The following is a 14,643-nucleotide window of genomic DNA, read 5'->3' on the forward strand; positions in this document are numbered from 1 at the left end:
ACTCGGGCTGCAGCACGCTTGGCCCGTCGATACCCATCAGCTGTCTCGGGAGTCCTGCAAGCCAACCAAGCCCTGTAGGACTCCTTTTTCAGCTTGACGGCATCCCGTTGTGGCATCCCGTTGTCCACCACCAGGTTCGTGGATTGCCGCCCCGACAGGCACCACAGACTTTACGGCCACAGCTCCTCATGGCTGCGTTAACAATGGAGTCGGAGAACATGGACCACTCAGTCTCCATGTTTCCAGCCTCCCTCGGGATCTGGTCAAAGCTCTTCCAGAGGTGAGAGTTGAAAATCCCTCTGACGTTCCCAGAGGACCCTCACAATACGCTTGGGCCTACCAGGTCTGTCCAGGTTTCCCCCCTGCCAGCGGATCCAACTCACTACCAGGTGGTGATCAGTTGACAGCTCTGCCCCTTTCTTTACCCGAGTGTCCAAGACATACGGTCGGAGATCAGATGATACAACCACAAAGTCGATCATTGACCTCCGCCCTGGGGTGTCCTGGTGCCATGTGCACTGATGGACACCTTTATGCTTGAACATGGTGTTCGTTATGGATAAACTGTGATTAGCACAGAAGTCCAATAACAAAACACCACTCGGGTTTAGATCAGGGAGGCCGTTCCTCCCAAGCATGCCTTTCCAGGTATCACTATCATTACCCAGGTGGGCATTGAAGTCCCCCAGTAGAACAATGGAGTCCTCAGTCTGGGAACCTTCCACCACCCCTCCCAAGGACCCCAAGAAGGCCGGGTACTCTGCACTGGTGTTTGGCCCGTAGGCACAAACCACAGTTAGAGACCTATCCCCGACCCTAAGGCGCAGGGAGGCGACCCTCTCGTTCACCGGGGAAAAATACAACACATGGCGGCTAAGTTGGGGAGCTATAAGCAAGCCCACACCAGCCCGCCGCCTCTCACCGTGAGCAACTCCAGAGTTGAAGAAAGTCCAGCCCTTCTCAAGAACTTGAGTTCCAGAGCCTCAGCTCTGCATGGAGGTGAGCCCAACTATCTCTAGTCGGTACCGTTCCACTTCCCGCACAAGCTCGGGCTCCTTCCCTCCCAGTGAGGTGACCTCCCGCAGGCCCACCACCTGCAGGGAGAGCCGTAAGGGGCTGGTGCATTGTGGAACGGGTGGTGGTCGAAGGTTAGGACCACGGCAACGTGATCGTCAGGCACAGAAACTGGCTATAAATATGTTTGGTGACTAAAATATTTTAATAAATATATCTGTTTAATAAATCTGTTTTGTTAAAATGCACCAAATTACACTGCCTATATTCACTGAAAAGTGGATAACAATATTCATTTTCAAAATGGGCTGTACTCAATTATGCTGAGCACTGTATTGTATAAATAATTAAATGAAATACACAGAATAACAACAAAAAAACTGCATTTGTTTTACTGCATTTAATCGTATTGTTTCTTGATAAAATACACTTTGCGTACAAGTGCTGATTACAATTACTATATTACATTCACCTTTTTTACATAAAATATTTGCCTTTTAAAAACATAACATGACACACATTGTGGAAGTCACTCCAGAGTTCTGGAGTCATATCACGGCAGGGGAAAACATTAGACTCGTTCATTAAAAATCCAAGCGTTTTGTTAAAACGTCACAGGCATAAATGGTTGAGGATAGAGGCAGTGGAAAGTCATGCGTCGCCACTCTATCAAAGAAAAAATCAGCAGTAAATAACCCATAATAAATAGTTAAACGCTGCTTGTTTATGATCTAACCTAACTATTATTTTTACGATCATATCGGTTCAGATATGAAGTATAACGGAGGTATCACAGTTATATTCGTGGAGTCTCTTGAACGTTTAAAGATGCATATGTCTCTATGAAAAACCAGAAAAACCGACCTCACACCCAAAGACATTCAGCACAACCCAACCACCACGCTAACTGTATCCACACAAGACAAACACTAAAACCTGATTGTTTTTCAGTAAGAAGCTAGACTTTTAGCAATCAATAAAGTGAGCTCACAGATAATATTAGGCGATTCAAAATCTACCATGAGGGTACATCGATTCTTTGCAAACTAGCCAAACAAAAGAAAGGGTACAAAAAAAATGTGTAAAAAGTTTGTACACCTGGGATGAAGGTATACCAAAACGGGACAGCCAATATAAAGACATAGTAAATACCCTGTTTCTTTAAACGTTTTGATTTGTAAATAGACTTCTTTAATAATTATTATTAAAATATATTACTTAAAATATATTACTTTGAGTAACTACAGACATTAAAAACAAAATCTGATCATCTAGTTCCCATAAATTGACTTTGGTATATTACCAAGCAAATCGTAGCTAAAACTTTGTTTACATTTCTACTGCCTTGAAGGCGAATGATTAAAGAAACTAATTGAAAGACATACACATAACAACTGGTATCAAAATGTAGCAGAATTGTTTTGGGACAGGAATTTTAAACGATGAAACATGATTAAAATCGTGATTTGTGACTGCAATTGTTAAATAAAAACCCCTTAGTAGACAATCGGATATGTTTAAGTTACACAAATGTTTTGTAGGAATAGTTTTGTACATTTCAAAAGAAAATCAGTATTTACAATATAAAACAAACCGAAAATCTTCATATAATCTCCCTTCTGAGTGTTCAACTTCATTGCTCATATAGTTTTGCTGTTGCTCTGCATTCGTTTACTAGGGAATATCCAATATTCCAATTGGAGGCAATGTCACTCGTGTGAATGATTAGACACGGGCTACTGAAATGATTAAGACCTGGTTTTGCTCCTGAGAGGGTACAATAGATTATTATTCGATTAAGTGCTTTCATTCTCATCAACCTCACAAATATATAACTTTTGAAGATGCCAAGTTTGTCATTGAACATAAAAAAGTGCAATCATAATAAATCTTTTTATTTAGACAAAAAAAATGAGATGTAAGGGACTAATGCTCTTCATTTTATAAATATTGTACTGTAAATATACAAATTATTGCCATCATCAGTATAAATCTGTCATTCTCTCAAGTAAAACCCACCCATATAAGAGAAGCCTGTAACTGTTTTTGACAAAAATCCCTTCTATCCCATAAATAACCTTTAACAGTACCATATAAACCTAGGAACAAGGCAGGTTAATATATTAGGTTTACATATTCACAGTAATTCTGCAAAGGAACTGGTATTTTAGTCATGTGGTTCTTTGCTTGCATTACAAACCAGCAAGCAAAGACCAAAAAAAAAAAGTATCTGTTTCTAATCAAGCAAACTGGTTGGAATTATGTGTCCAAAATCTGACAGGTAGGGGGAAGGGGGGAACCATTATTTTTAACATCTACAAAAATAGTTGGTTTAGTTTTCTAAAATTGTTATGAAAATATAACACGGATAGGAATAAGCCGTAAATATTGCCACTATTCAATATTGAGTCAAAAACAAGGTGCCTTAATGAATGATAGGAAGTATTACTCGGCATTGCACATTTTCCAAACCTCATTTATCTTTGTGCCTAAAATAATAAACAAAGGGATTTCTGTAAATTTAGCTGCACACTGCATTATTAGTGCAAAAACCTGTGTCTTATTCACAAACCACCCCTGATCCACTTAAGGCTGTTTACACTAGTGCGTTTTTGTTTTAAAGTTACATTATAGACCTTTTTCTTGGATGCTGCATGGAGGGCGCCATAGCAAGCAACGGCTTCCGATAGGATACTTAGAACTTCCATTTGCAGCGTTTACAACTGGTAAATCTCGATCCGAAAATGGGTGTTAGTACCGTGTTGAGTGGCTTAGGGAGTTTTTTGGTGATGCACGAGTTTGATTTTAAAAGATGTGTGTTAAAAGCTGTTATACTTCTGTCAGATGTGGTTCAAGCGCGAGAGAAAAACCGTCAGATCTGTCAGGTGTTATACAGAGCTCAGTGCGCACACACACAACACACCCAATACATTACTGTATTATTAAGAGCAAACCATATTACTGGCATGTAAGGCATTAAATTTCCAAAAAAATAAAAGTACATGACTGATACTCTGCTGGCTGATTTGAATGTTGATTGTAACCCGGGAGCAGTTTACAGTATGTTTCATTTAGTTAGTTTGTTTTGTGTAGTGCTTACCATGTGTTTTTCTGTCATTTCAAAATGCCACTTTATTTTCACTTTATGCCACTCTTTAAATCAATGTGTCAATGAGACGCACGTGTGTGTGTCAAACATTTTGGACCATCGTTTGGGTTGGTTATATGTTAGTTATATATTTGAAAAAAAGAGAAAATGTTGACTTTAGCGATGACAATGCTCCATTTAAATGGCAGAAGATACCATCTAACGATAAGGGTAAATTACTCACAGTGGTTGTTTTTCATTCTCATTAGATCGCACTTTTTAAATAATCAGTCCAGGAGGTGGTGCTGATCAACAGCAGGATTTGTTCAAAGACATTAAAAGCAAGTAAAATAATTTAAATCTATGCTTTTAAAGCTGTCCAAATGTGACTCTTTATACGCATAAAGCTGCCGACCAGAGGTTCCAAGAATCCTGGCATCTAAGCATAAAGAGTAATTTCATGAAAAAAGGGTAACTTCATTTTTTGTAATTGCACATGTCTTCTTAAACTGCAGCACGTTCAGCTCTCTCGGCCACTGTAGTTTTTAACATTTTAAAAACGCTTTGTTTTGACAGGTCAAAGATGCCGAAGTAATGTGAATGTCAGGTGGAAACATAACAGAACCTATACTTTTCAATTAAAAACGCATTACTGTAAACAACGCCCGAGTCAGAAGTGTTGAAATTGCACATGATAGATAAAAATATGATAACCGGGCATATATGCAGGCATACAGTGTTGTCCAGATCACTTTCAACAATTTACAGAACTGTTTCGGGTCTCTGGATTGCAGTAGTGCAGCCATACTGAACAGTAAACATTCCAGATTACGGTAGTTTGTCATATTCTCCACAACTAAGGGCCAGAATTTACTAGCAGCTTTCTGCATAAAACAACAAACAAAAAATGATTTACAAAAGACATGAAGTTAACCCTGGGTTGTTAGTAGATTACACATACCTGTTTATCAACAGCTCTTCTTGTGTTTGTGCTTAAATTATTATAATAATTTATTAATTTACATCCCTTTCATGGGATCTGCACTTTTATGTGATTGTACTTTCGCGATAATTTGCTCTATTTAGTAAATCTGGCCCCTAGTGCTTGGGATTGACGTGCAAGAACAGCACTTGTTGTTGGCCTTTACCTGATTTGATAATTCCTTTCCTGAATTGGCCGCTAAAACAAAGCAGAATATAAGTGCAAATAAACAGCACTATTAGCGGTCGCAATTCACTTTTGAGTGAATTACTCCCAAAGAACAGCATAAGAGCCTGCCTCTCAAATGACAACGGATGCATGAGTAGATTACCACAGCGAGAGCACCACTACTGTACAGTGGTAAAATTATTGTTTGATTGTATGATTGCTCTTTTCTTTATGAATCAATGAATGTCACAGTTCGTCCACATGACCATTATCGTACCACCAAACATGAGACACATAGTTTGGATGGACCAATGCAATCGTCGTGACAGAATGCACCACATCCCTTGCACATAATCATGGCCTTCAGCCGACAGTAGCACTTTGACTGGACATCCTCCATTGCAGAGGTTTCTATGAAGGCTTCCTCAGGTGAGGTCTCACTCTGACTGCTCTGATCCAGTAGGTGACCGGCAGGTATGGTGGTGACCGTGACGGAAAAAGACATCATACCTCCACCAGCCGTTTCACTATCGCCACTGCAGGACGGAGTGTCAGGCATGCTGTGGTTCAGTGCATGAGGGACAGTCATGCTTATACTGCCACCATACGGAGTTCCATTATGGGCTTTCTGAGGCAAGAACATGCGTTGATGACAGTCACCTAATTGATATGGCTCTGTTTTACCCTGTATAGTGCTGCACATATCAAGCTGCCCTCTTGAGCATGTTTCTTTGGTTCTAGTAGAAGAGCTGCCTTCTTCTTTGCTGGGCAAACAGCTCAGTGATGGAGATTCAGACTTTACATCAGTACATGGTTGAGGTGTCAAACCATCATCTGGTTTGCTGATGAAACATCCCTGCTGTTCCACTTTGACACTTGGGAAAGGTGCGTGTCCTTGAGAGGTGGTACCTGCAAGTGATTCTGTTGTCCCTTTCACACTATCCTCTGCTTCAATTTTCTCTTTTTTCAGGTTGGCGAGGGTAGTGCTTGTATTACTAGCCAAGTGTGGCCGTTTGCTGCTCTCAGATCCTCTACCGTATGTGGAGACATTGAGGAGGTAGTGTCCTGTCATAGCTGGCTTCGATACTCTTTTCCGTCCAAAGATTCCTAGATGGACACTCTGGTCCTGGCTACTCTCAAGGTGACCTAACTGGCAGGATTGAAACTGGGGAGGTTGACGGTTTGAGCTGGTGTGCTTCTGCTCCCTTAGTGGTTGGAGGATCTTGTCCTGAGTGCCGACTTCAAATTTGTCCCTACTACTGACTTGCTTCGCAGGTTGGTCAAAAGGAACAAATTTGCTGACTTCTTGAACTGTTGGGCTGTCTTTTTTCAACCCAGCAGTGGTGGTGTCAAGGTTCTTTTTATCCATGGCAGAAATTGCCACAGATTGAACCTCAGCATTGGCTAGTGGCTTTGGGAGAATTTTTTCTAAGGGAACCTCTTTACCTTGAAGAAGCTGGGTGACCAGAGGATTATTTGCTGGGATTGAAGAGATAAGCCTGGCAGCTGATGCACCTGCAAAAAGAGTCTGCTGTAGTCTCTGGTTTTGTGCAAGTGTGTTTGAGACAGTCATGTTTCCTGCTTGTCCTGAAGGTGCTAGTGTGCCTTCAGGACAAAGAAGGTAATGCTGATCCTTGCCCATTGGGTTCAACGAGCACTGAGTGGTTTGCAACCCAAACAAAGAGCGATTTTCTTTTAAAAAACCTTGGCTCGCACTGAAGGCCTGTGCAAAAACAGGGTCTGTGTGTCCCGCAGAACCTGAGGAAGGAGAGGTTTGTGAGAGAATCACTGTGCCTTCAGGGGCAGGAGATCCCGAGCTTAACTTTATAGGTGACACAGATTGACTTCTGCTGCTTGCTGGTGAAAAATCTTCTGAAAGGGACAGAGCTGGAGAGGGTGTTGAGGTACCTCCAACTGAGCCAGTTCCCTTTGAGGAAGATGATCCGGCTGCTGCTGCGGCAGCACGCTGTGCGCGTGCTAACTGGGCTTTTGCCTTGATGTCAGCAAGAGTGCGTGCACCTGTACGTCCCGGTCGGACACTAGGAGGGGTCAAGGGAACAGGAGTCCTTGGAGATATCTGCTCAATAGCAGCAGGGGCAGAGAGTATTCTTGAGACTGGGATCTGCAAAAAAAGAGGGGATGATACTATGTGATCTACCAGGTATTATTCAATTCAAGGAAAAAGCATAAGGCATATTGTCCTTTGTGTTTGAAGTATCAATGTTATGTTACACTTATGTTGCACCTTGGTATAAGGTGTACCCTGAATCAATGTTGTGTTTGCTGCTGTAAAAATGGTGTAATACAGTGCAGTATAATATTTAGGGTGAAGGGTTTGTTTAGAAGGTAAACCCTAAAACTTACTTTGAGAGGAGGAACTCTCTGTTCTACTTTTTCCCTAGCTGTCGCTGTGGGTGACACTTCTGATAAAGAGGTGCGGGGCTTCTTCTCTGTTATGACTTCTGCATCTTCTTCACTAGATATTTTTCTTTTCAGAGGTTCAGATGTGACAGCAGTTATTGTAGATCCAGCCTTATTGCTTTCTGCCAATGCCTGTCCAGCCTCGCCAACAGGACTTTCCTCTTTAGTGCTCTGTGTCTCTTTTCTTTTCAAGCAGGTTAACGTTGCTTCCAAAGAAGATGTTGGGGTCTTACATCTGATCTCACTCTCCAGTGTTTTCTCAACGTCTGGTTTGGGATCCACCATTTTCTGTATAGAAGACACTGGAATCAATTCCACCTGTGCGTCCTTTTTCATGTCTAAGGATAAACGTGATTTCTCTGAAGCAGGAAGTTTGACTGGCTCTTCAGGGGAGGTATGTGTTACAGTTGATTTTACATCTCTGGATCTCAACTCCATGTGGATGACCTCTATCACTGTGTTTACCTTCTGAGGCTCTTTGACAATCGCTGGCTTTACTGGTAAAACTGTTCTTTTAGCTGGTTCAGGAAGTTCCTTAGCCTCCGTCAACTCTTTGGATTCCTCTATACACAAGCCAGAACTGAAAAGTAGGAGAAGACAGGAAATTAGAATTGGGATTCGGATTTCAATAACAAAACATCACTTATTTTCCATTAAACAAAACTACACTCTCCTAAACACTTAAAAGGAACATGTCATCATCCTTTTCAATTACTTTTGTTTTCAGATATTTACATGGACACAACAATGCTGACATTTTATAAACTTCCCCTTCAATCCCATTTTCAAATTTATGCATTTTCAGTTCCAAAAATGACATTGTGGTGTAAATGAAAGTTTCCCATTTTTGGCTGAAAGCATTGTTGGTAAATGGCCCCTTAGAGTTAGTCTGATTTTCCTTTTTGTATATATAAAAGGTGAGGTGGCTGACTTACTGTTCACCATAGTAGCTTTCGAAAAATTGCTCTTTCCAAAGATCCACCTTTTTTTCTTTCTCAATTTCTTGCCGCATTCTCAGTCGCAGCTCTGGCGTGAATTCACCTGTGAACACACACAGTTCCATTATAAAGTGGTTCACTCACAATGAAGTGAATGTTTTAAAGATATGTATAGTTTTTTCACACCCAGTAAGAAGATGCACTTTTGTCAATCTCATCACAAGTGAATGGTGTTAAATATGTGTTAAGTGTTAAACATATGTTGATGCCAGGTATATGCAGAATTGCATCTCAGCTGACTAAATGTGATCGGATTACCCAAACAAATGGCAGTACTGGCTTTTAAGTATTTCTAACCCACATGAAAAACAACTGACCCTCTGACAATCTCTCCTTCCAAGACTGTGCTGCTGATGTGAAGAATTCATTGTTCAAGGCAGAGCTGGTCACCTTCAATGCTCCATCCATACTGGCCTGTAACACAGAAAGAGCACTCGGCATCACAATCAAACCATCAGAGACTCAGAGACATCAGAGACAGGGTGTGATGAGACATAACCCATGAGACGAGATGAGACTGGGTAGATGAGTCTTAAAAAGAGAAGAAATCCATAATGATATATATAATGATATATATATATATATATATATATATATATATATATATATATATATATATATATATATATATATATATATATATATATATATATATATATATATATAGTCTTTTAGTAATATATATCACTAAATGCACAAAATGTAGGTAAAATGAACCTAAATCAGCATCCAATCACAGCAAATCTAATGTACCCATGCAGAGCGCCATAGTTTGTATAGACGAAGATTACAAGGAATAATAAAATGTTCATGTAGAGTGCTGTAATATATACAGAATAAGAATACAAGGAAAGCCTCATTCACAACACATGCAACTCGCAGCGGCAAAGCGACAAGCGGCTGTTAATTTCAACGGAGAGTGAGCAACTTCTGGCGACCTCTGAGGGCATGTCGTGGGCATGTCCAATTACTGTGGTAGTACTAAATGCTGCTTTACACTTTGTATGTGTGCATCAGAAGTTCGGTTTCCCTTTGCGGAACAAGAAAACAGACTAATGCCCCAAGCGGACCAGAAAGACATGCCCTCTTGTACAGACGCAGAACGTACTTCAGTTTCAGTCAGATATTCTCCATTTGGTGTGTTCACATGCAGTTTTTTGGTCCAGATGCAATCTAATGTGAGGCGACAACACAGTTGAGATTTGTTCATCCCAGGCTAATTCTGAAAACATACCCCTATATACATTTTTAGTGAGCACCTAAAGTAGCTAGTGAGCTACGTTTTTTTGCAGTTTTTGTTTTTGCGAATCCACCAGAGGCCACTGTGTACGCTTGTTGTGAACAGCGGGAAAACTGTCCATACGGAAGTAAGCAGTCAGCTGGTAAGCGCGAAAAGGAACAGCGTCATTCCGCCCTGTAGCGTTCGTTTGCTGCCATACGAACTTCTGTAAACATAATTCTCGATCTCCAGAAATGTATATAGGGCTATGTTTTTAGAAAAAGCCTATGTTGGATTTGTTGGTGCTATGTGTTTTAGGCTTGGTTTGTACCGGCCTAACCTGTTCATGTAGAGCACTGTCATTTGAAAAGCAATAATGTGTTGCTATGCTGCTATTTCAAATAAGGCGTTCAAAATAGTTTCTGTTCCTGACGCAAGCAGTTCTTACTTCTAGCTCAGCAATGTTTTGGTGCTACTTAATAACCACTTTTCCTGATTCTGAGCCATTGCTTTATGTTGAAAGTAAAAGGACTGATTTGTAACTAGGCTCTGGATCCAAACCAGCACTACGTGATGTGCTCGTGAGACCAGTCAGATCTTACGAGACACATCGGATCTTGCGAGATCTTGTTACTCCCCAAGTGACTCATGATCACAAAATGATACAGACTTCTGCGTTTCAATACCTGCTGATCAACCTCAGGCAGCATCTTAAGCAGCTTCTGTTGACAATCTGTAGGCAGCAGTGAGAATGTGTGCTTGTTGATTAGTGCTCTCAGGTTGGTGTTTACAAGGATGGAATCTGGTGTCTCCACATCTATCTCACACCTGCTGCGTCTCAATTGTCCTGAAAATGCAAGCGGCGGGATCAGTTACAGCATCTCATTTACTGACACTAATGACACTGATGGGTGACCATACTCACTGGCACTGAGCCGGCTGGAGCGCTGCGACACCTTGCGGGCACCAGACGTGTGGCACACATCTGCTTTGACAGAGGAGGACGAGCTGGAGGTAGAGTTCTGTGGACTGGCAGGGCAGCATTCTCTCTGTTTCAGCTCCCAGGCTGCAGCAAACAGAGATACAGTCTAATTTTTGGTAGGTATTTTATGGATATTCACACAATACATAATTTCAGCATCAACATTTACTCAAATAATTTTTCCTGCATGTTCAAACTACTTATTTAAAAATGAGCTGATTAAACGCAATTCGTGAGGCTTTTTGGGGACAACTTAATTGTTTTAAGTTCAATCGACTTAAATTTGTAAAAACATTTCAGTTAGCTCGATTTGTGTAGGGACAACATGAAGGAATTGTGTGGAACCATGTATTTTTAACAGTGTTGCAATGTGTGCAATTTTGAGTTGGTATAATAGTTAAAGATGCAACATGTGAACTATTTTTGTTTTGCTAGTCGAAAGTCTCTTTACATCCTGATAGAAATCATTAAGGCCCAATCCCAATTCTACCCCTTAGCCGTTCCCCTTAAACCTGTCCCAATCCTCTTTAGCTTGAAGGCGTAGGGCCAAGGGAAAGGGCTAGATAGCCCTTCGCACAGAGATTTTTCAGGACCACACTCGAAACCAAGGGCTAGGAAAATTTCCCAGAATACACCAGCCAAAACGGCAGCATAGCTGCACCCAGAAGTCAGGAGATGCACAAATTTAGATTTTTTCTCATTATTATGAATTTTTACAACAAACAAGCACATGTTTTAATATATTCATAACCGCGTCCGTGATTTACTGTCATGCTTTAAAAAAAAGCTAAAATAAAAACTGCTAAATTTCGCTATCTATAATCACTAATAATAACTCCTGTATAGCAGTCCCACAACATTCTGTCACTCGATGATACTCTAAAAGTGGCTGGGAATGACCTTTTTACAGTGTCTGCTATAATGTTAATGTTGTTTTTGTGTGTTTACATGAATATGAGTAGGGTGTAAATGCGCAGTTTAGTTACAATCTTATTGCCTTATTATATCGTTATGATAACATAATATATGCCTTCAGTCATTTCCTGAAGAAAAATACCAAAAAATAACCCAACTGGAATAACTACAGGTTCACTTCTGTTATTTGGTATGATTGCATTAATACCAAAAGTGAACCAGACCAGAGTTTGCATGAACCGTACCCCAAACCACCTCTTCCAGGCGCACTCGGGTACGGTTCACGGGTGCACACCTGAGTTCAGAAGACACATTCACACTAGCTGAATGTACCGACGTCAAACGAACCCAGGTGCAGACCAAAAGTGCTAGTGTGAAAGCACCCTAAATAAAGTGGTCCACGTGTATTTACATGTATTTTAATATAATGTGGAAGGTGTAGGAGTTTGACCAATCAAAACGTTGGGTTCGAACTATTCGAATTTTTTTTTGAGGGGGGGGTGGGGGGATTTTTTTTTATTGCAATTAGATTTGCGATTTAATCAAGCTTCAGCTCAATAATCTGTAAGTTGTGGCAACAATTCTTCGACATCTCTTAAAAATAATTAAAAATGATGTTTTAGTTCAGTGTTTATGACTTTGAAACCAAAATATTCCCATATTACCAGTGCTGCTTTCTTAGATATTAATTAATCAATTAATGCTTATGAAGCAGCAGACGCCACTATCCCACTTGTCCATACTTTCCTGTTTGTGTGAGGTTTTTTATTGTCTGCGTTCCGTATAGTTCATTTGCACAATTCTAATTGGGCAGAACGAAAGTGTGCTCACTCAATTGGCTTGTAAGACTGTCACACAAAGACGGCAGTCACGCATTTGCTCTGGGTGGGGGAAATTAAGTTATTACATATATATATATTTCATTTCACAGCTTCTTCAAGTGCAATTGCGGTTCGATTTCGATTAATCACACAACCCCAGTCCAAACATTCTGATAGGCTGTTCTTCTTGTCTCTCAAAATATATAATTAAATATCTCTGAGCACCATGTTTGTGCAGAAGGCATTACATCATCGGCATGTTCACGAACACGGTTTAGACATAAGAAAACTGCAGGCAAACAACAACCTGCCTTTTTTAAAAGTTAAGTTAGGTATTGTAATTACTTAGTGTAGTATAAAGTTTACTATAAAGTTTACTATAGTGCGAATTCATTAGGTGTAGGATGGCGATTTACAGGGTGGGACAAAGAGTTTCAGTGCTATCAGGCTAACATTAGCATTCTTCATTCAAGATCTCCCATTGCACCTTTAACCGAGCTTGGACATGTGATTTGTGGAGTCCTTGAAAAGTTTAACTAGTGAAAGTTTACCACTGACATGAGTTTTGTGACTTTGTAAGTCTTTTAAGTAAACTTAAAGCATTCACAACATGATTTATTTCTTAATTTTGGCCACACTTTATTTTAAGATACAATTCTCACTATTAATAAACCATTAACTGTGACTTTATTAGGGTTGTAGAATAAGATCATGCAGAATATGTACTTTATATGTACTAATAAACTTATATGCACTTGCCTTAATAGACTCCTAATTTGCTGCTTATTAAAAGTTTTTAAGGAAGTAATTTAGCTTCATGTTCTAGATAGAATTAGGGATGTATGCAGAATATGTAATTATAAGAACTAATAAACTTTTAAGTACTAATAAACAGGCAATATTTTAATAATTGGCAAGTAACAAGCCACTAGATGATAGTGAAAATTGGTACTTGGAACTAGAACTAAATTGGAAAAGTGCATGATGTCACCAAATACTGTATTTACAAGATTTGGAAGAGTCATGAGCCATGTCTTTGACAGTCTTGAGGAGCAGTCGTGGGCTGGAGGCGTTAGAGATTCCACATTGTCGCCGCTGATTTCTTTGCTGCTGCTGTTTCAGTGCCTATAAATAAAGAAGTGGAACGATAGAGAATAACAAAGGTTACTGGTATGTTGTCTACAGAGAGCATGAGGGTCTCAAAAGCTATTAATATCATAGTAGGACTGAGTGAAATGGCAGTTTATTGTATAATGCGCAACAGCATTGATGAAGATTTGGTAACACTTAAAGAGATAGTTTCCCAAAAATACAAATTTCCACACTATTTACTGACGCATGTCAGAAAATCTAAATATACTTTATTTTAACAAAAATAGTTTTTTTCCAACATCCTTCCATATTCTTGAACAATCCCTCTAATTTTGATGACAATCCCTTTTAATTTTACAGCTAACAGTGGAAATTGTTACTTAAACTAAAGTAATATCTAAATTTAAATATAGTATAGAAATGTAAATAAAATTGAAATATATGTGTAGCTATTAGTAGTGCGTTATACCATTTACATACGAGAGCAACAAGAAGGATGTCAATTGTTTAAACTAAAAAGTATAAAAGTCAACCCAGGCTGATTCTGATTAGGTACCCCTATATACATTTCTGGAGAGCGGCAAATACGTCCCAGGAGCTATGCTTTTGTGCAGTTTTTGTTTTCGTAAATCCACCAGAGGCCACTGTCGGTCGACTGACTGAATAACTGACTGAACGATTGACTTACCCTCTCCTCCTTGCCTAAACCCAACCAATAGTGTCTTCAAAACCACCGATTGAGCAATGCCCACTCACTTCTCTAAACCAAGCGGCAACCTCCCGCTCTCTCTCGGGAAGCCAATACGGAAGTAACTGAAACTGCAATTCATCAAAATTCCGCTAGTCCTGGCTCCATAATAGAGCAAGTGGCAATTGAGCCCACTGTTAGAATGGCCAACTTTACAACAGAAAAAAAGGTGTTTACAGCCTGGTACAAAGCACG

At 40.0% G+C, this 14,643-nt stretch overlaps 1 protein-coding gene across 2 annotated transcripts in view; it reads right to left on the bottom strand.

Annotated features, from left to right (window-relative positions):
* Positions 1–1,399: 1,399 nt before the first annotated feature.
* Positions 1,400–14,643, bottom strand: part of asxl2 (ASXL transcriptional regulator 2) — a 29,389-nt gene continuing 16,145 nt past the window's right edge. The window contains exons 6-13 of one of the 2 annotated variants that reach the window (XM_056476584.1): positions 13,616–13,733; positions 10,816–10,956; positions 10,577–10,737; positions 8,989–9,085; positions 8,609–8,714; positions 8,139–8,253; positions 7,617–7,961; positions 1,400–7,374 (exon numbers count right to left, since the gene is read on the bottom strand). In XM_056476584.1, the coding sequence (XP_056332559.1) occupies positions 5,521–7,374; positions 7,617–7,961; positions 8,139–8,253; positions 8,609–8,714; positions 8,989–9,085; positions 10,577–10,737; positions 10,816–10,956; positions 13,616–13,733 (2,937 nt within the window). In that variant the 3' untranslated portion in view covers positions 1,400–5,520. Of the gene's footprint in view, positions 7,375–7,616; positions 8,254–8,608; positions 8,715–8,988; positions 9,086–10,576; positions 10,738–10,815; positions 10,957–13,615; positions 13,734–14,643 lie in introns of both variants that reach the window. The other variant, XM_056476583.1, reaches the window with a different exon arrangement.

The sequence above is a fragment of the Danio aesculapii genome, chromosome 17, assembly GCF_903798145.1.
Source record: "Danio aesculapii chromosome 17, fDanAes4.1, whole genome shotgun sequence".
Lineage (NCBI taxonomy): Eukaryota > Metazoa > Chordata > Actinopteri > Cypriniformes > Danionidae > Danio > Danio aesculapii.